Source organism: Penicillium lagena, assembly GCF_028827675.1.
Source record: "Penicillium lagena strain IBT 129212 chromosome Unknown utg000005l_segment0_segment0, whole genome shotgun sequence".
NCBI classification, from domain to species: domain Eukaryota; kingdom Fungi; phylum Ascomycota; class Eurotiomycetes; order Eurotiales; family Aspergillaceae; genus Penicillium; species Penicillium lagena.
Genome location: NW_026623226.1, coordinates 439,288 through 455,276, shown reverse-complemented (window position 1 = coordinate 455,276; position 15,989 = coordinate 439,288). Strand labels below are relative to the sequence as shown.

General features: G+C 53.7%; 6 protein-coding genes across 6 annotated transcripts; 5 read left to right on the top strand and 1 right to left on the bottom strand.

The window, feature by feature from the left end:
* Nucleotides 1-918: 918 nt before the first annotated feature.
* Nucleotides 919-2,070, top strand: N7510_006851 (uncharacterized protein; the record flags this gene model as incomplete). Its single annotated transcript, XM_056978776.1, has 1 exon — nt 919-2,070. The coding sequence occupies one exon, from the start codon at nt 919-921 to the stop codon at nt 2,068-2,070; it is 1,152 nt and encodes a 383-aa protein (XP_056831819.1).
* Nucleotides 2,071-3,926: 1,856 nt separating this feature from the next.
* Nucleotides 3,927-5,267, top strand: N7510_006850 (uncharacterized protein; the record flags this gene model as incomplete). Its single annotated transcript, XM_056978775.1, has 1 exon — nt 3,927-5,267. One exon carries the CDS (start codon nt 3,927-3,929, stop codon nt 5,265-5,267), a length of 1,341 nt encoding a protein of 446 aa, XP_056831818.1.
* Nucleotides 5,268-5,324: 57 nt separating this feature from the next.
* On the top strand, nt 5,325-6,206 carry N7510_006849 (uncharacterized protein; the record flags this gene model as incomplete). Its single annotated transcript, XM_056978774.1, has 1 exon — nt 5,325-6,206. One exon carries the CDS (start codon nt 5,325-5,327, stop codon nt 6,204-6,206), a length of 882 nt encoding a protein of 293 aa, XP_056831817.1.
* Nucleotides 6,207-6,827: 621 nt separating this feature from the next.
* On the top strand, nt 6,828-7,805 carry N7510_006848 (translation initiation factor 6; the record flags this gene model as incomplete). The annotated part of the gene is made up of 4 exons (XM_056978773.1): nt 6,828-6,862; nt 6,961-7,114; nt 7,186-7,379; nt 7,448-7,805. 4 exons carry the CDS (start codon nt 6,828-6,830, stop codon nt 7,803-7,805), a joined length of 741 nt encoding a protein of 246 aa, XP_056831816.1.
* A 767-nt stretch (nt 7,806-8,572) lies between these two features.
* On the bottom strand, nt 8,573-11,410 carry set2 (SET and WW domain protein; the record flags this gene model as incomplete). The annotated part of the gene is made up of 3 exons (XM_056978772.1): nt 8,573-9,253; nt 9,307-10,904; nt 10,993-11,410. The coding sequence occupies 3 exons, from the start codon at nt 11,408-11,410 to the stop codon at nt 8,573-8,575; spliced, it is 2,697 nt and encodes an 898-aa protein (XP_056831815.1).
* Nucleotides 11,411-12,356: 946 nt separating this feature from the next.
* Nucleotides 12,357-13,422, top strand: N7510_006846 (putative AT DNA binding protein; the record flags this gene model as incomplete). Its single annotated transcript, XM_056978771.1, has 2 exons — nt 12,357-12,516; nt 12,572-13,422. 2 exons carry the CDS (start codon nt 12,357-12,359, stop codon nt 13,420-13,422), a joined length of 1,011 nt encoding a protein of 336 aa, XP_056831814.1.
* Between the last annotated feature and the right edge of the window lie 2,567 nt (nt 13,423-15,989).

Genomic DNA, 15,989 nt, shown 5'->3' with positions numbered 1-15,989 from the left:
GAGCCATCAATTCAGGAATCATTGGGTGCAATGCAGATTCTAACAAATTGGCCAGATCGGTTAGAACTTGACCAATAAGAGTGATTGAATTCCTCAAATCTCGTTTGCAGGATGGACTGATAGGGCCATGATAGATCACGATAGACTGCGATAGACAGGATCTCAATCGCACGGACGTCGCCTCCAGGAACCCGGTCATAGCTCGGATCGGCTGATGATTCTTTACAAAGCGTATCGGACATCATCTCACGGAATTCAGGAACCACTGGAGCTGTTCACATGCCAGATCGATATGTCACATCCACCCGGCCCGCACTATTGAGCCGGGATACGCCACCTCCAGTTCCCGAGATATACGCATCGGATTGATCAAATCCATAGTTCCTATTAGCGGCCAGATTGACCGAGCTATGAGAATTTTACTCTGCTGGCTTTCTGAGATAAAGATAAACCCTGTTCGAGTGTAGCGGCCACATTGTTTGTGTTTGTTCGCTGCAAGACCCAATTGCGATATATCACTTTTGCGATTTAATGATCGGTAGACTGACGCTCCTCCTGCAGACCCTGTTCTCCCGTACCTGAATCGATTCAATTGCACCTGAACCGCCATGCCGGATAGATGGATCAGATCGACCTCTCTGCAGAGGACCTGCTTCCGGCTTCCCCGTCCGATTGGCTTTCTACCACGCTGCTGGGATGCACCGCTCCGTCCCGTTCTCTATCCATCTGCTGCCCACGCGAACCCTGCCTGTGCGACCCATAAATACATGCCCACACCCCCCAAGAGCTGCAAGGAATGATCAGAGAACTTCCCCAGATCTCCTGGCTACAGGACGCATAGTCAGCGCTCGTGAATGCCTGAAGTATATCGTATATTTACTTCTGATTTTTTCCATCTGCTACCTATCAACACCCACGATGTTCGCAGCAATGCTGGTCTATCTACTGGCAGGGACCTCAATGGTCTCGACGTTTATTGTCACCATCCTCAATGGCATGTTCTATGCGACATTGCACTCTATGCCCTCCCACACGACCACCACTGGTCTGGCTCCGGTTGGCTTGAGTGCCGTGAGCTGTGTCGCCCTGGTCGCGATCAGCCTACTATTCCACAAAGATGTGCGATCCGGCCAGCGTTGCGCTGGCTGGAAGACGGGAGTCTTCTATTTCACCGGGGCGTATCTCCTGTTCGCTGCTGGGGTCGGAGCAGGAACAATGGCAGCAGGCAGTACAGCCCCCCAAAAGTCAACCTTGTCCATCGCCCGCTTCGTCTCCTGGACGTTCTCTATTTTCTCGCAAGGGCTCTATTGCGGCTATCTTCTATTGGCCTCCACGCCACAAAAGCAATCAGACCTCCAGTGGCCTCGCCCATACCTCCAACCATCTACACCGAGTACCATCTCAGCTCCGCCTGCAGCATCCGATTACTACCGATTTGAGCCCAAAATGGGCTCGCTGCGCAAATATCCTCGGCCCTCAAGCCGCTTATCTACTTCAAGCTCTCAGTCGGACCAGACGATCCGTCCGCAAGACACCAAAGAAGCCAAACATTCCTCCTTCAACACCGACTCCACGGCATCGTGGACCCCAGAGCCCTCTCCAGCATCCCCGACAAGGCCAGAGCGTCGGTACGACCCACGGCCTCTTATTCGAGCTCACAATAGCATCCGCAGTATGCCTAGCTTGCGACAACACCGCTCACCCGCCCAGCAGTCGCTCGACAGCCTAGTGCGCTCTCAATCGCCCACTGGCTCGTCATGCAGCCTGAGCATCGCAGAGACGATCACTCAGCGAGAAGACAACATCCACCCTCTATTCCGCTCCAGCAGCCCTTCCCCCTCCCCAACCCCAACCCCGGGGACGATGGTCAGGGCCTCCCCGTCTGCGGGACAGACGATTACGGTCCAGACCTTGACGCGGATGCGATCCGCTCGCTCCCTGCGTGATCAGACGATGCGAACCCCCTCGCCATTGCCCGAGCCGGATTATGCGATGCGTGCGCGCAAGGACGCCGGGCCGGGGCTTTACGAAAAGAGACACGAATTGAATGAATCCCCTGATGAAAACTGACAGACCAGATGACGTTATTCGCTCGCTTTATGTACAAATTTTCCTTTGTTTTGGCATGTACAGATATATGTATGTAAATAATAATCAGAGAGAGTCGGCGTTGAGGCCATATCGGAGCCCTTTGATGGGTTTACCCCCTGTCGGATCGCACTGACAGGGATCGTTCACATAGTAGTCCACCCGGACAATGGTATGTAGTAATCATCCTGCAACGGGCTTGGCTTCCGTCCGTTTTCGCTGTCACCGCCAGGCGACCCACTCGGGATATTTGCGACGGCGCAGGGAGCGTAGAATCATAGCAGGGTAGAATAATGAGACAGAATAAGCATTGCACAGTCGTCGTAGTACTAGTGTTAGGACAGATGACGGATGTAAGACACGGGCGTGGGGGGACAACCGACCTCTCTATTAATTAATACGCGCGATGTCGCCTATATTGGGCCAATCCAGGGGAGAGCACCGTCACCAACCTGAAGAATAATTACCTCTTCGTTCTCTTTTTCTGCCACCTCTTCTATCATCCCCCCATAGTATTCTCTCCAAGCTACGGTCGTGGTGTCCTGGTGTGGCCCTGCTCTCGCCCCAACTGAACCAACCAGGCTTTCTCTTCCGCAACGGCCCTTGCATCTTCTCTCTTCTTCTTCTTCTTCTTCTTCCTCTCCCAGCGCACCCATCATTCTCCTCCTCAATTCTTTCTTCTTTACCCATCAGAATCCCCATCATCATTCTCTGTTTCACCACTCCTACAACTCTACTACTCCTGGTCCACCATCCACTTCCCTACCCGGACCCAGTCAAATCCTGCACCCCCAGTAGATCCTTTCCCAACTACGGCCTCGTCGGATTTCTACTCTACTTCATCATCCACGGCCCATCGCAACGACTATCCCCTGTCGCATTCCCTCATCGTCTCTTCGTCATCTCCCTCGGTAAGTGCCTGTCTTGCTGTCGCTCTCCCGCTCTACCGGACGGCCGTTTCGGCCACTTGTTTTGGGTCACTGCGCACGTCCCTTGACTCCCAATTCCTCTTTCTATTCCCGTGTTCATTATTCCCATCTATCGCGTGCCTTCGTTGCTTCTTCCCTACTCGCGACACCTTCGTCCATCCATTCCTCCCCCTGGCTACCCAATCTCTGCATCTCAACGCATTTGCCATGATCCCCGGATGCTCGCGGTCGACTCGCAATCGCGATTATTAACTGTGACATTCACGAAAGATCGGCGTCGCGGTGATTTACCCTTGTCGGTTGCTTCGTTCGTTTTGTCTTTTTACTTTTTTTTGCCTTTCACTTGTTTCCTCTCATCTCTTAAGTTTCTCTCTCATATTTCCTGCCACCATCCACCCCCCCGGGCAAACTGCAGTCCCCATCATCATCGTCATCATCATCAACGCACCCTTCTTAGGCCACCATTGTTCATTTACTCCTGTTCATTTCCGCCTTGCCGGGCGACGGCTATTTCGGCCTTTTTTTTTTTACTTTGTCTTCATTCGCTCCCAAACCCACACCACACACGCGGCATCATCGTAACTTGGTCGCAAATTTACACTAATCCCTTGCTCCGCAGACGGTAGCGATGGTGGGAAGAAGAAAAAATAGAGCGGCTCCAGAGCCAGCTCACACGCCCACGATGGCCACCAGGGCCTCACGCAACGCATCCGGTAAGTCCTTTTTTTATTGGATTCTCGTTCCAGTTCCGAAAGAAAAAAAAACTGATTTTCCCACGTAGAACCTAGCCCTCTGGGTCCTCGCAGAAGGGGTCCTCGATCAACTCGGACGAGTCTCGAAGAACCCTCTGCTCCTGAGACGCCGTCATCGAGCAGATCTGAAGTTCGCTCGCATATCATCAAGTTCAAAATGCCTTCTCTCCGGGCTTTTGCGGAGAGTTCCCCCGGCTCAACTACTGCTGTTGATGATCATGATACATCATCAAATGCCCTTCTAAGCATTCCCGCCGACTCTCAGAATCCAGAGACGCCGCGTCCCAAGCGCTCCAAGCGAGTCTTGGCTATTCCTGAATCTTCGAGGACTACGAGACAGTCAGCCCGAAACAAGGGCCCTGGTGAATCGTCCCAGGACCAGTCATCTCCGACCAAGTCTGGCGATGCGGACATGGACCTTGATGAATCATTCGCTGAGCCTTCATTCAAAGAGGAGATGTATGATGATGATGATGATGCGCATCCTCGCATGCACAGATCGCCCCAGAGCTTTGATGCGGATCACTCTCGTCGTTCATCGCAAGCCGCTGATGACGAGGCTATGGTCGATCAACCCGTGTCACGGGAGACAGCCTCCAACACGCCACCTCCTTACAGCCAGGCATCCGCTGAACCAGAACAGATGCCACCACGTGGGGTATTTTCTCCGCGTCTCGCGCGCAAGCGGAAGTCGACGGAAATGAAAGATGAAGATTACGGCGCCGAGTCAGCCGCCAACTCGGATGTTGCCAACAAAAAGCCAAAAATTGAAGAAGGCATCCCCGATATTCGTCTACAGAATGGCAGTGAAACCGAGACCCAGACAGAATCATCTCCTGCGGAAGAGGCGACACCTGCTGCCGTGGAACAACCATACATGTCCGCAGGTGCAGCTCGTGCAGCTCGTGCGCGACGGGGTCGCGGAGGCCGAGGTCGCGGACGCGGTCGCGGTCGTGGCCGTGGTAGAGGAAGCCGCGGAGGAAGCCGCGGAGGAGGCCGGGGAGGAGGGCGCGGAGGCGGAGCTGCAGGCCTTGTGCAATCTGCAACCGTGGTGAAGCGTGGAGGTGGTCGAGGCCGCGGGCGTGGTCGAGGCAGCGCGACCATTATGCGCCGAGGAGGCGGCAGGAAGATTGAGGACGAGATTTGGGATGGTGCAGCTATTCGATACCGGAGTCCATCGCCCATCCCGCTATCGCAGCCATTGAAAGAGCGGCAGCATGAACTGGCTGCTCTGTTTAAGAAGGTGGGACAGGCGCAACAGGTCGCGCTGAGCTTTCTAGCAGAACACAACATGCACAAGTTGGCGCGAGACCCCACTATTCACAAGGACGCTCCGGAGTTTTTCCAGGCACAACGGGATCTTGCGGAATACGAGCGCAAGGCCATGCAGAGACTGGAGAATGAGTACAAGTTCCGAGTGGAGTCGTTGGAAAGAGTGTATGAGGGTGTGAAGAACGAGAAAGAGACCCGATACCAAGTACGTTTGGTGACACTCTGACCCGACAGCCTTTGCTAATGACCTGCCCAGGCCCAACTCGGAGAGATCAAAGACGAGATGCTGCATGCAGCCCAAGGCAGCTACATGATGTTAGTCGAGGGCCGCCGAGCTGCCGAGGACGACGAGCACACCGAGGTGAGCATTTTTGGTTCTGTGTCCTGTTTCTTCATCACTAACCCACTCCAGCCTAATGACTCCGATATGGAATCCGAGGAGAAACGATACCTCTTCCGCATTGCGCCAACGGCAATCCGAGAGATTGAGCGCGGGTATGTGTCTCAGTATATCCGAGACCCTGAAGGGGCAGCCGCCTACGTCCGCGGCAAGGACGGCTGGGAGGATTTCCTGCAGCGAGCGCGCCTAGGCCAAGACCTCAATCCGCAAATGAAAGAGTTGGGAGATTCTCCCGGCACCAAGGCTCAGCACGCCTTGGAGAGTTTGTTCTGGGCGGCAACATCCATCGAGCAAGCGTCCGACCCGTTCCCCCAAGCCCTGTCCGCCCTCGCCGATGCCGCCCTGTCCGAGCCTGCGCACCCGCATCTCCCCCATATCCACGATTCGAGCGTGATCCCCCAGCCTCCCCACCGAACCCTGCTCCCTCAGCCGTCTTCCGTGCCACCGCCTCCACCGATGATCGGCGGCCACGGGCCGACCGATCCTCGATCCTTTATTCTTCCCCGTCCGACCCCGACCCAGCAGCCGCGTCGTCTCCTGCCTGCGCGGGGCCAGCTGGGTCTTCCTGACCCGTTTACCCTCAATGGCGGTCCGCCCCAGCTTCCGCCGCCACCAGGCTCCAACTTCCCACGCCTGCCGCTGCCGAACTATCTCGCACCCCCGGGACCCCCGCAGCCACCATCGCTGTACTTCCCTCCGCCTCATCAACATCAACAACATCCTCCACCGCCACCACCGCCGGCTCCCGGGTCGCGTCGGTATTAGACATGGCCCTGTACCACTAACTACTCCTGTACTACTACTACTACTACTACTACTTCCACTACCCCCACTGTTGTACTCTATTCCATGTTTGAGCGATGGCATTGATTATCCGCATTGTGTTTTTTCTGGCGTTATTTGGCCTGTGTTGGGCTGTCCTGTTTGTTCCTTCGTGCCGGGACCGGCAATCATGCAATGTCATCTCTTCCAATCTGATCATACGCATCATCGTCCGTCACGACTCGTAACGAATCCGCCGTAAATGAGTCAAAAACGACCACTATGACTCCCCTCCGCTTTGGGCCTAGCGGCTCCACCCGCGGGGCAGTGGCCATGACTCGCTGTGATTGGCCCGAGCTTTTGATTCTTTTCTGTCGCTTCTTCAACCAGAGTTCATATTTAACTCATCCGACTCGTCTGCTGCTCCCCGGCCATTCACACCTGCATACTCACCTCCAACTCGGAGGTTCTGGTCGCTCGTCATTCTCGCTTCACTCCTCCTCCACCACCACCACCACCAACACCTGCATCATCCCCGCTTCGCTTCTGCGTCTTCATCGTCTTCGCTCCCTCCCCTCTACACCCACCATCAATCCAGTCTCAAACCCCGAAGATACCCCCAGCATGGCTGTGCGCGCTCAATTCGAGAACTCGAACGAGTGAGTGTCACCCGCGTGCTCCCCCCTCAACCCACCCATCCATGTGGCCCGCCATGGGAGGGGAAACGAAAACGCACTAACACCAAACCCGCAATTAGAGTCGGCGTCTTCTCCCTCCTGACAAACTCCTACGCCATCGTCGCAGTCGGCGCCTCGGAGAACTTCTACAGTGTCTTCGAAGCCGAACTCCAGGATGTCATCCCCATCTGCCACGCTACTATCGCCGGGACACGTCTCGTGGGACGGTTAGCCGTCGGGTGAGTACTCTCACTCCTCCTTCTTGATACAGAAAGATACTGATCAACGCCCCTCTCCGAGGGGAGGATAGAAACAAAAACGGTCTCCTTGTACCGACGACAACAACCGACCAGGAACTGCAGCATCTGCGCAACACGCTCCCGGACAGCGTTAAGATCCAACGGATAGAAGAGCGGCTGTCTGCGCTGGGGAATGTGATTTGCTGTAATGACCATGTTGCGCTGGTGCATCCCGATCTGGAGCGGGAGACTGAGGAGATGTAATACACACCCCCTCTTCCTAGCATCTCCCCTGGGTTTCCGGTCAATGCTAACTATACGAAAATAGTCTCGCCGACGTGCTAGGCGTAGAAGTCTTCCGCCAAACAGTCGCCGACAACGTCCTGACAGGCTCCTACATGGCCCTGTCGAACCAAGGCGGCATCGTCCACCCCAAGACTTCCATCCGCGACCAGGATGAGCTCTCCTCGCTCCTGCAAGTGCCCCTCGTGGCCGGCAGTGTCAATCGCGGATCATCCGTCGTCGGCGCCGGCATGGTCGTCAACGACTGGCTGGCGATCACGGGTCTGGATACCACGGCCACGGAGCTGAGTGTCATCGAGAGTGTTTTCCGCCTGGGTGAGATGGCGCCCGGTGGTGCGGGAGCGGGTGTCAACAAGGAGAGTATTGTGGAGAGTTTCTATTAGAGTCTTCGTTCCTACGAGGTGCGGTGGATGAGAAGAGACTCCCCGGGGGGCAGGGAGGTGGTTACTCGTTTATGTCCTGGTTGTTGTTTGGTTGGCTTCCTCTCTTTCCGCTGAGGCGCGGGGATGATGTTTATGCCGTTATGTCATGTTCTGTGCATGGGTTGTCGAGATGTTGATTGGATTTCAGTTTGATAGGAACACATAGATGCAATGAACGATTGATGATGACCCCGTCTGCTGGCTGTAACGATAGTTGCTTTTATTTCCTTGAATGAATCGGTCATGGATATGGTTATGATAATTATGCGAGTCATGCATGTACCGTCTCTCCCGGACATGGAGGCGAAGCTATAAACAACACAACTTCTTACTCACTACGTACTGCGTACTCGGTACTGTATAGTAACAATCGAGAGAGAGAACAAGGACAACTTCCAAGCGAGCAGATGCCTGGATTGCGACCAACTGTGACGGGTGGGGGGGGGGGGGGTATTTCGATAACAAGCATCAAATCAAAGGTCAAAGAAAAAAAGAAAAGGCACAAGATGTGAATAAGAACAGGGGAGAAAGAGAAGGAGAAGGGCAAATTTTCAAGAATCAAGTAATCATCGCCCGCGCCTCTTTTTTGTCTCGTCTCGTCTTGCTTGCTCATTCGCTGTCTGTGGGTGGAAATGCCATAGAAAAAGCTTTTGGGGGTTCAAAATTCCAGCCCACCGGCCCAAACTAAAGAAAATGCTGGTGGAACAATGCTAATCAAGTCCAGGCTGTCATACCCGGCCTTCAATGCCAATCTGCGAAGAGGGCTTCATCTCGTTCTCCATGATGCCGCATCCCGTTCCCGTTCCCGTCCCCGTCCCCGTCCCTGTAGACGGGGACCGATCATCTGCGTTCGCGGGACTGCTGTCGTCTTCACCGTCTCCATCAACATCGCCATCACCATCGCCCTCGGGAGGAGGTGGAGGAGGCGGAGGCGGCGTGGGAGGAATGGATTTTTGTCGTTTCGACGGGGAGCTATCACCATCACCATCTTCATCGTTCTCCGGGGACGCAGCATCGGCGGGTCGCTTGCGCTTGAGAGTAGCCGAGGCGGCATCGTCATCGTCATCATCCATCGGCGAAGCCTCCACAGCGTGTGCGTCGGCCTCATCGTCTGACAACATCTTCGTGTCTTCGTTAGCGGGACCGTCAGTGCCCGTCTGTCCCGCTTTCCGTGCCTTGCGCTTCTCGCGCTCCTTGTGTTTGGCGGCGGCCTTGTCGAAGAAGTTCTTGCAGTAGTTTTTGACTGTTTGCTGGTGTTTCTCGCTGATCCGCGTTGGGTCGGCCACCCGGTTCTTCTTGTAGTCGCCCTCGACCAGTTTCTTGGCTGTCTCCTTTGCGAACCGTTTCAGGTGATCCTTGGGAATTTTGTGCTTGTACTGGTCGACGACGTGCTTGATGTAGGGGTGGAGCTGGGGGATGTGGTTAGTTTAGTTATTTTATCTCTCATCAAAGGGCAGCATACGGTGTTCTCGTAGAGCTTTTTCTGCTTCTCCAGAGAAAGACTCTTCCACCAATCCGGATCCTTCTTTTTCTTTTTCTCCGGTTTTTCTGCGGCTGGTTGGGGTGTTGCAGGACTCTCGGTTTTCTTCTCGGACGGGGTCTTTTCTTGCGAGTTGATGATCCCGTCAATGATGCTCTGCAGAGCCATGTTCCTGAGCTTCTGGGGTGGCGGGGGCGGAGGCTCGGTTGGTCTTTTCCACGTTGTTTCGCCCGTGGCCGAGTAGTAGTAGGTACGGCCCTTCTCGTCCTCAGCTGTGTACCATCCCTCGGGCAGAGGACGTGGACGGCGGTTCTGCCGAGGCCGGTTGTGATGCTGATTTCGCTCCCTCCGTGATTGTTTTGGTCGACTGGAAGTCTCGTACGAGGGTGATGGGGACCGTGTAGCTGTCCGTTGGCGTTCTTCACGCCCCGACTCGCGGCGCTCGAACTGGTTGACGGCTTGTTTGATTTGCTCGCCTCGCTTCATGCGCGGGATGCGATACCCAACCTCCAGATTCGCCCAGCTCGCCAGCAGTCCAACGGCCCTCTTTTCCACGCGTTCGTCGCCGCAGGTTGTCAGCGGCTGGATGGTCGTCTCGATCTTGGAGTCGATGATCTTGTTTCGTGTGAGTCGGGGGAACTTGTCCAAGATGTCCAAGACCTGCAAAACCACATTCTGGTCCTCCTTCCACATGCCGAGCTGCGAGTTCAAGATCTGGTAGCCGTGCATCTTGACCACCCGGTTCCGGACTCGCTCGTCCTCGCAGCGCTGGATTCGCCCCAGCAGTTTGACCGCAATCCACTTCTCCTGGCACTGCATGAGAGCTGCCATCACCTTGGTCACGCCATTCTCGTCCAGAGACTTGGCCTGCACACTGTCCACGTATTCCTCGTCGTCTTCCTCGGTCTTCTTTTTCTTCGGACGTCGTGCAACGACCGTGTCCCAAGCCTCTGCATCCTCGATACCCAAAGCCTCGATCGTGGCATTCGACAGTTTGGTCGCGCGCTCCGTCTGAGTGCGGCCGCCAATAAATCCCGTGCAGTTCGGCTCGCCACAGTAGCAGGGTTGAGGATCCGCGCCGTAGCGGTCAACATTATAGTTGAACACCAATTCCTCCCCCGGCTGCACGGCGCGCTCGGCGAAGATGCCCATGCGCAGCTTCTCCCCAACCACCCACTTGTCGACATAGCAGTTGGGATTGCACGAATGGTTGCAGAAGCGGCCGAGATTGCCTCTTTTAGTAGCGTCGACAAACTCGCCTTTGTTCAGGGACATGAAGTAGAAATGCTTGATGCCCTCCTCGTCATAGTTCCTCATGCGCCGTCGGAATTGCGCCTCGCCCACAACCTCGCCGACATACTCGAAGATCAGCTGGTGTGGCTCCAGATTGGTCTCTGCACGCAGCCCAAATCCCTTCTTCTCGGTTTTGATGACAGACACTTGGGCGTACTGTTTCTTCTGGAATCGCTGGTTTTTGCAGTTTGCTCCACAGCCGCAGTCACCCACACACTCGATCTTGGTGGCGCGGTTGATGCAGTCCGAATCCTCACCGCATGCAAGATTTTGGCCAAGTTCCGGCTCTGGCGATGGTTAGCCACCATGTTCGCGGGGTCCCGGTGCCTCGCGAGGAGCGGGAGACACCAGATGACAAAAAGGGGGTACACTCACCCCACTCTTCAGCGCAATCACATTCCATCGCATGTTCCGTATAGCCCATGTACTTGTTCGCATACCAGCATGCCTCGATCTGTTCAAAGGTGGCCAGCGCGTCGCTGGTGCTGTCGGGCAGATGTGCCCACAACTGAGGGGGCCGGGAGACGACTCGCTGGGATTCTCTGCGCGTGAGTTTCGGGGGTTGACCGGGCTCCTGCTTGAGGATAATGTCGCCGCCGATTTTCTCTTCGAGCTTCGGGACCTCCATAATGTTCGGGTCTGCCTCGGAGGATAATTCCTTCTTGAGCGGAGAGTGACTGCGGGATTTGGCGGGCACGCCATTGCTTCTCGAGGGAGATTCCCCCTTCGGCGAGGCCGTCTCAGCAGCCATGGCGTTGGGGCTCTGGGTGTCCGCGTTGTCAAAGGCCGACATAACGCGGACTGCGCGATCGCGCAAGACCGCGCAGGAGGGGAGGAGGGAGAAGGCGATGGGAAGCGGTGTGAGAGAATGACCGAGAGGGAAAGAAAGAGAAAGAAAGAGCGGAGGAGAAGAAACCAGGAGAAGAGAGAGAGTGTGTATGGTTGGCGCAATCAAGGGGAGAAACAACACCTGATCGATCTGGGTTGAATCTTTGGATCCGTCGGTCCTCCACCGCCCTCACCGCCCGGGGGACTACTGAGGCTCTGGATCTTCGATTGTTCTTCACCATGATTAGATTCCTTCGTTCACGGACGTCCATGAGGCGTGAACCCCCATATAGTCATCCTAAGAATAATATGATTATGTTTCACTACGATCCAGGACTCGACTCTGACTGCGGTCATGCATTCTTTGTCTCTCCGGCCGCTAGTGAGGTCTCGCTAGCTCCGTTCACGCTGAAACCACGAACCGCTCGCAACGCCATCGAGAGCCTATCGCCGAGTCCAGGGCGGCTCCCTGCGCGGTTTGAGCAACGTCGCTGGCAGCGGGTATCGATTGGCGCTGGCCACACCCTACGCGCGGTGTTTCATCGACAACTACATAGTATTCGCTGTGATCATTGATCGTTACATACTCCCTACTACTAATCATCCCCACTTGCTCACTGCCCCTTATGCAGGGGCTAGCCGTATTTTTCCCTCTCTGCCTTCGATCGCTTCTGGAAAAAACCCAGATGAAACCTGGCCCGGTATGGTAATCTCTTCTCCCTGCAGCTTGCCCGTCGAATGCCTGGTCCCGTTCTTGGTTTCTGTTCAGGAGTTCGTCGTTCTTTTTTAAGCCATGCTGCTGTTCCGGACGTGAATCTTCGCCTTGCCCCGCTGTCGTTTGGGAGGTTTGTTTTTGTTTCTTGTCTTTCCTTCTTTCGTTTCGTTTTGTGTCTTTGGGATGGTCGCTGGACATGTCGAATCATCCCCCCGAGAGGCCCTGGTCCGAGGAGGAGAAGTACGCTCTGCTCACCGAGATCCTCAAGAAAGCGGGCATTCCCTCGAGCCATCTGGTCCGGATGATCAGGGACTTTCAAATCACTCCCAGTTGGGGAGACATCCCACTGCCGCCAGGTTGGTGCCCTCCATCCTGGCCCGCCGCGTTCTCCCGCTAACACCCTCCCCTCAGGCCGCTCCCTCAATGCCTCCCAAATGGCCTTTTGGAACATGTGCCAACAGTCCGCTCAACCGTCGTCCCTCCCAGTAGCACCTTACCCATCACGTCCTGAGATGCCCGACCCGCCCGCGGCCCCAATGGACCTCGGCACCGCGCGCAAACGGCCGCTGTTCCCAGCAGAAAAACCCATTCTGGCGCATCGTGCAATCCAACCCCGGCCGCCGGTCAGTAGCACCGCCTCGTACAGTAGTGAGAGCGGCGCTTCTGCTGCGCAAGTATCTCCGCGATTGGAGACCGCGGCATATGCCACGGGGGAACCGCCCAGGAAACGAGGCCGTCCGAGCAAGGCAGAGACGGAACGGCGTAAAGCTGCTGCTGAGGCTCGTGGCGAGACGTATCCTCCGCCGCGGAGATCGGGGTCTGGCAGATTGACGATTCCTCCATCGCCCACGAGCCCCGCTGCGGGTGCCTCAAGGATGAGCATGTCGACTGCTCCACCAGCGCCTCAAGAACCGAGGCCGTTTGAGGTTCCCACTGCACGCCCTGGCGGAGCAGTTCCAGCATCAGGATCGGATGACCGCCGGAAAATGCCGATCATGAGCTCGCGAGAGCTACCTCGGCCAACAGAGATGGGCCACACGCTTCCCTCGCCGCGAACCCTCCAACTCGCCCCGAGAGACCCCTTCCCTCGCATCAACAGCAGCCAAGGTGACCGGCCATATACCTCATTCTCGCATGATCGATTCTCTCCGCCTGGTAGCAGCAGCCGACACGACTCGCGAACCGATCCACCACTTCCTCCACCTCCTCCGGGTCAAGAAAGGCGAATGAGCACGACTCCAGCAGAGAAACAACCGCAATGAATTTTTATTTTAATGACTGATGGTTTTCACACCATGTCCATTACCCATCAAACGCCATGAATGAATGATCTGACCCCAGCCAATGATGAACCAGAACCATAGACAGCGTTCGTGTTTGACCTGTTTCCTGTTTCCATCGCATATCCAAGCCACATATTTGAGCGACTCGAGTCTCCAGAGATGTTGAGACATGCTCTGTTTTTTCTTTCTTTGTTTTTACCCCCAAGAAGGGGGTTAACGATTGTTTCTTTCCACGACTTCTTTCCTTGTCGGTCATTCATAAGTACACCCTTGACGTGTCCATGGGCTTCGATGAAGAGAGAGCTTTGATTGTTGCTCAGTTTTCCTGTCCAAGTTTTCTGCAACTGCTGTTTTTTCCGTCTTCACTTATGACGGTGCCCATCATGGGCTCGACCAGCTCTTATCTTTCTTCTGCCAGGCGTGTTTTCTTCAACCTTCCGTCTTCGGCGTGAGATGCATCCGAAGAAATTATAACCAATTTGCATGACATGACATGATATGGTGGTTTATAGTGTGCGTTTGTATTGTCTACCTTTTCCACCGCCATTTCTTTCGTGTCAGTCGGGCATTCCTTGGCTGCTATCTGCACCAGTGCATGATCTGCATTACAGACTCGCACCTGCTACAATTGTATTTTACTATGTTCTTTGTTCCACTTTTTTCTTGACAATACTATCTTTTTGACATCACATCACGACGTTGTTCATTCAATATGGAACCAGCTTGCCTCGGAAGGTAGGCATTACGTTCAAGATCATAATTACTATCAGATCGACTACTCCAGAAGTACTCAATATGAAGCACACCAGTGGTGTGCTCGAAAACATAACCATGAGAACTACAAAGCTGCCCAGAATCTCATGCTTCAATGTCTTTTTCTCGGTTTGCCACCAGCCCCCGCATCGTGGGAGGTTGCTCGCTGCATAGGAGCACTATGATAGCGAGCTTCCTCGAAGGGTCATATGAGTCAATTTTCACCCTTTTCATCAGGTTCATAAATCTTTAGTGTCTTCAGATTGACACCTGCCAGAGTTCGAACCTAGAGTCCAGTCAGCACAGGCACACCAATAAGCGATTGAAAGCTCGGGATTATACATTGACAGCCATGATATGTCTTTGCTCTGGAGCCTCAGCTCGAGCGTACACACTAGTTCCGCAGTTGGTACAAAAGTAATGGGGAAATTTCTTTGACGCAAAGCGGTACTCCTATAAAGACTCATTAACCCGGCATATGGCTTCGTTAGTAGCCTTTGGCAAACCTTGACTGCATCGTCGCTATGTTGGAAGCTCACATCCACCGTCTTAGGATAGATCATTAGGTAGCCGTTTATTTTGCAAATAGAACCTATCGATCAACATTTCTGTAAGTAGGCGGATGACTATAAACGATTCAATGTGTCCAAAAAGGACCTGTGCTTACAATTACATTGTGTCACAGTTTGTTCAGACACCGGAGGTGATATCTGCAAAGTGAATTTCACCTGTCCACAGTGGCAGCTGCCATCGTATGCCTCGGGTTTCTCCATAATGAGATGAGCAAAATATGATGAATAAAAGTATAGAAGAAGGGAGTTTTAAGTGGGATTTATTTGTTGGGAACACCATCTAATAAAGTTCATTGAGTGCCAACCGTCCTCGTATTCGGAGACGCATCGACCAGCCTTCTATGACACAGGAAAGTGCTATGACATTAGTTCTTCACAACGACCTATTAGACTAATTTATTTATTATTAGCTGTCAAGCCGTAAAAAATTACCGTTAAGAGCTGAAATAGGGCCTCTAGCACCTTTTGGCCCAGCAGTATATTCTGCACACATGCTCGGTTATCGTTAGCCTTCTTATGTAACTTACCATTTCATGAATCCTTCTACACATTACATTTTATTGTAGATAGTTGGTTACTTCATACTGGCTCCCTAACAACGTTGACTAACGAACCAGTTAGCCACCCTTTAAACATATCTTTGTCCCTGGAAGCAATGGCTATACGCCTATTGTTGGATTTCCTAGTTACAATAACTAATACAGTTCTATATCCTAGACTAGAGCGAAATTTGCTAATAGTAGTTGTCGAATTGATGTGAAATGAGAGAAAAGGGTGTACAGAGGGATCTTCCCTGGCCGCTGGTTCTCGCAATTGATAGGATTCAAAGGATCCGGAGGTTTGTTATTCCTGTTGTCCAAGGGCCGCATATTGCTAGCAATCTGCCTGAATGCCTGATTTGTCTTAATGCGAGCGAGCTCATCTTATATACACGCACTAGGGCATATGATAGCAGGAGGGCATTTCCCCCGCTGGACAAGTAAGCACGGTATGAATAGTTACCTACCCAACTATCTCTAACTGAATGTCGATTATCGATCTAAACTTTAAATGCGTCAGGCAACCTTTTTTGACGCCTAAATATTGAGTAACTACAGTATCCCCACCCATGAACTTGATCTACATCAGGCGTATTTACAACCGTAATGGTAGTCGATTATACACACTGCATTGTCTTGCTCTATGGCTACACAGCATAAACAGTTCACAGAACTAAACCAT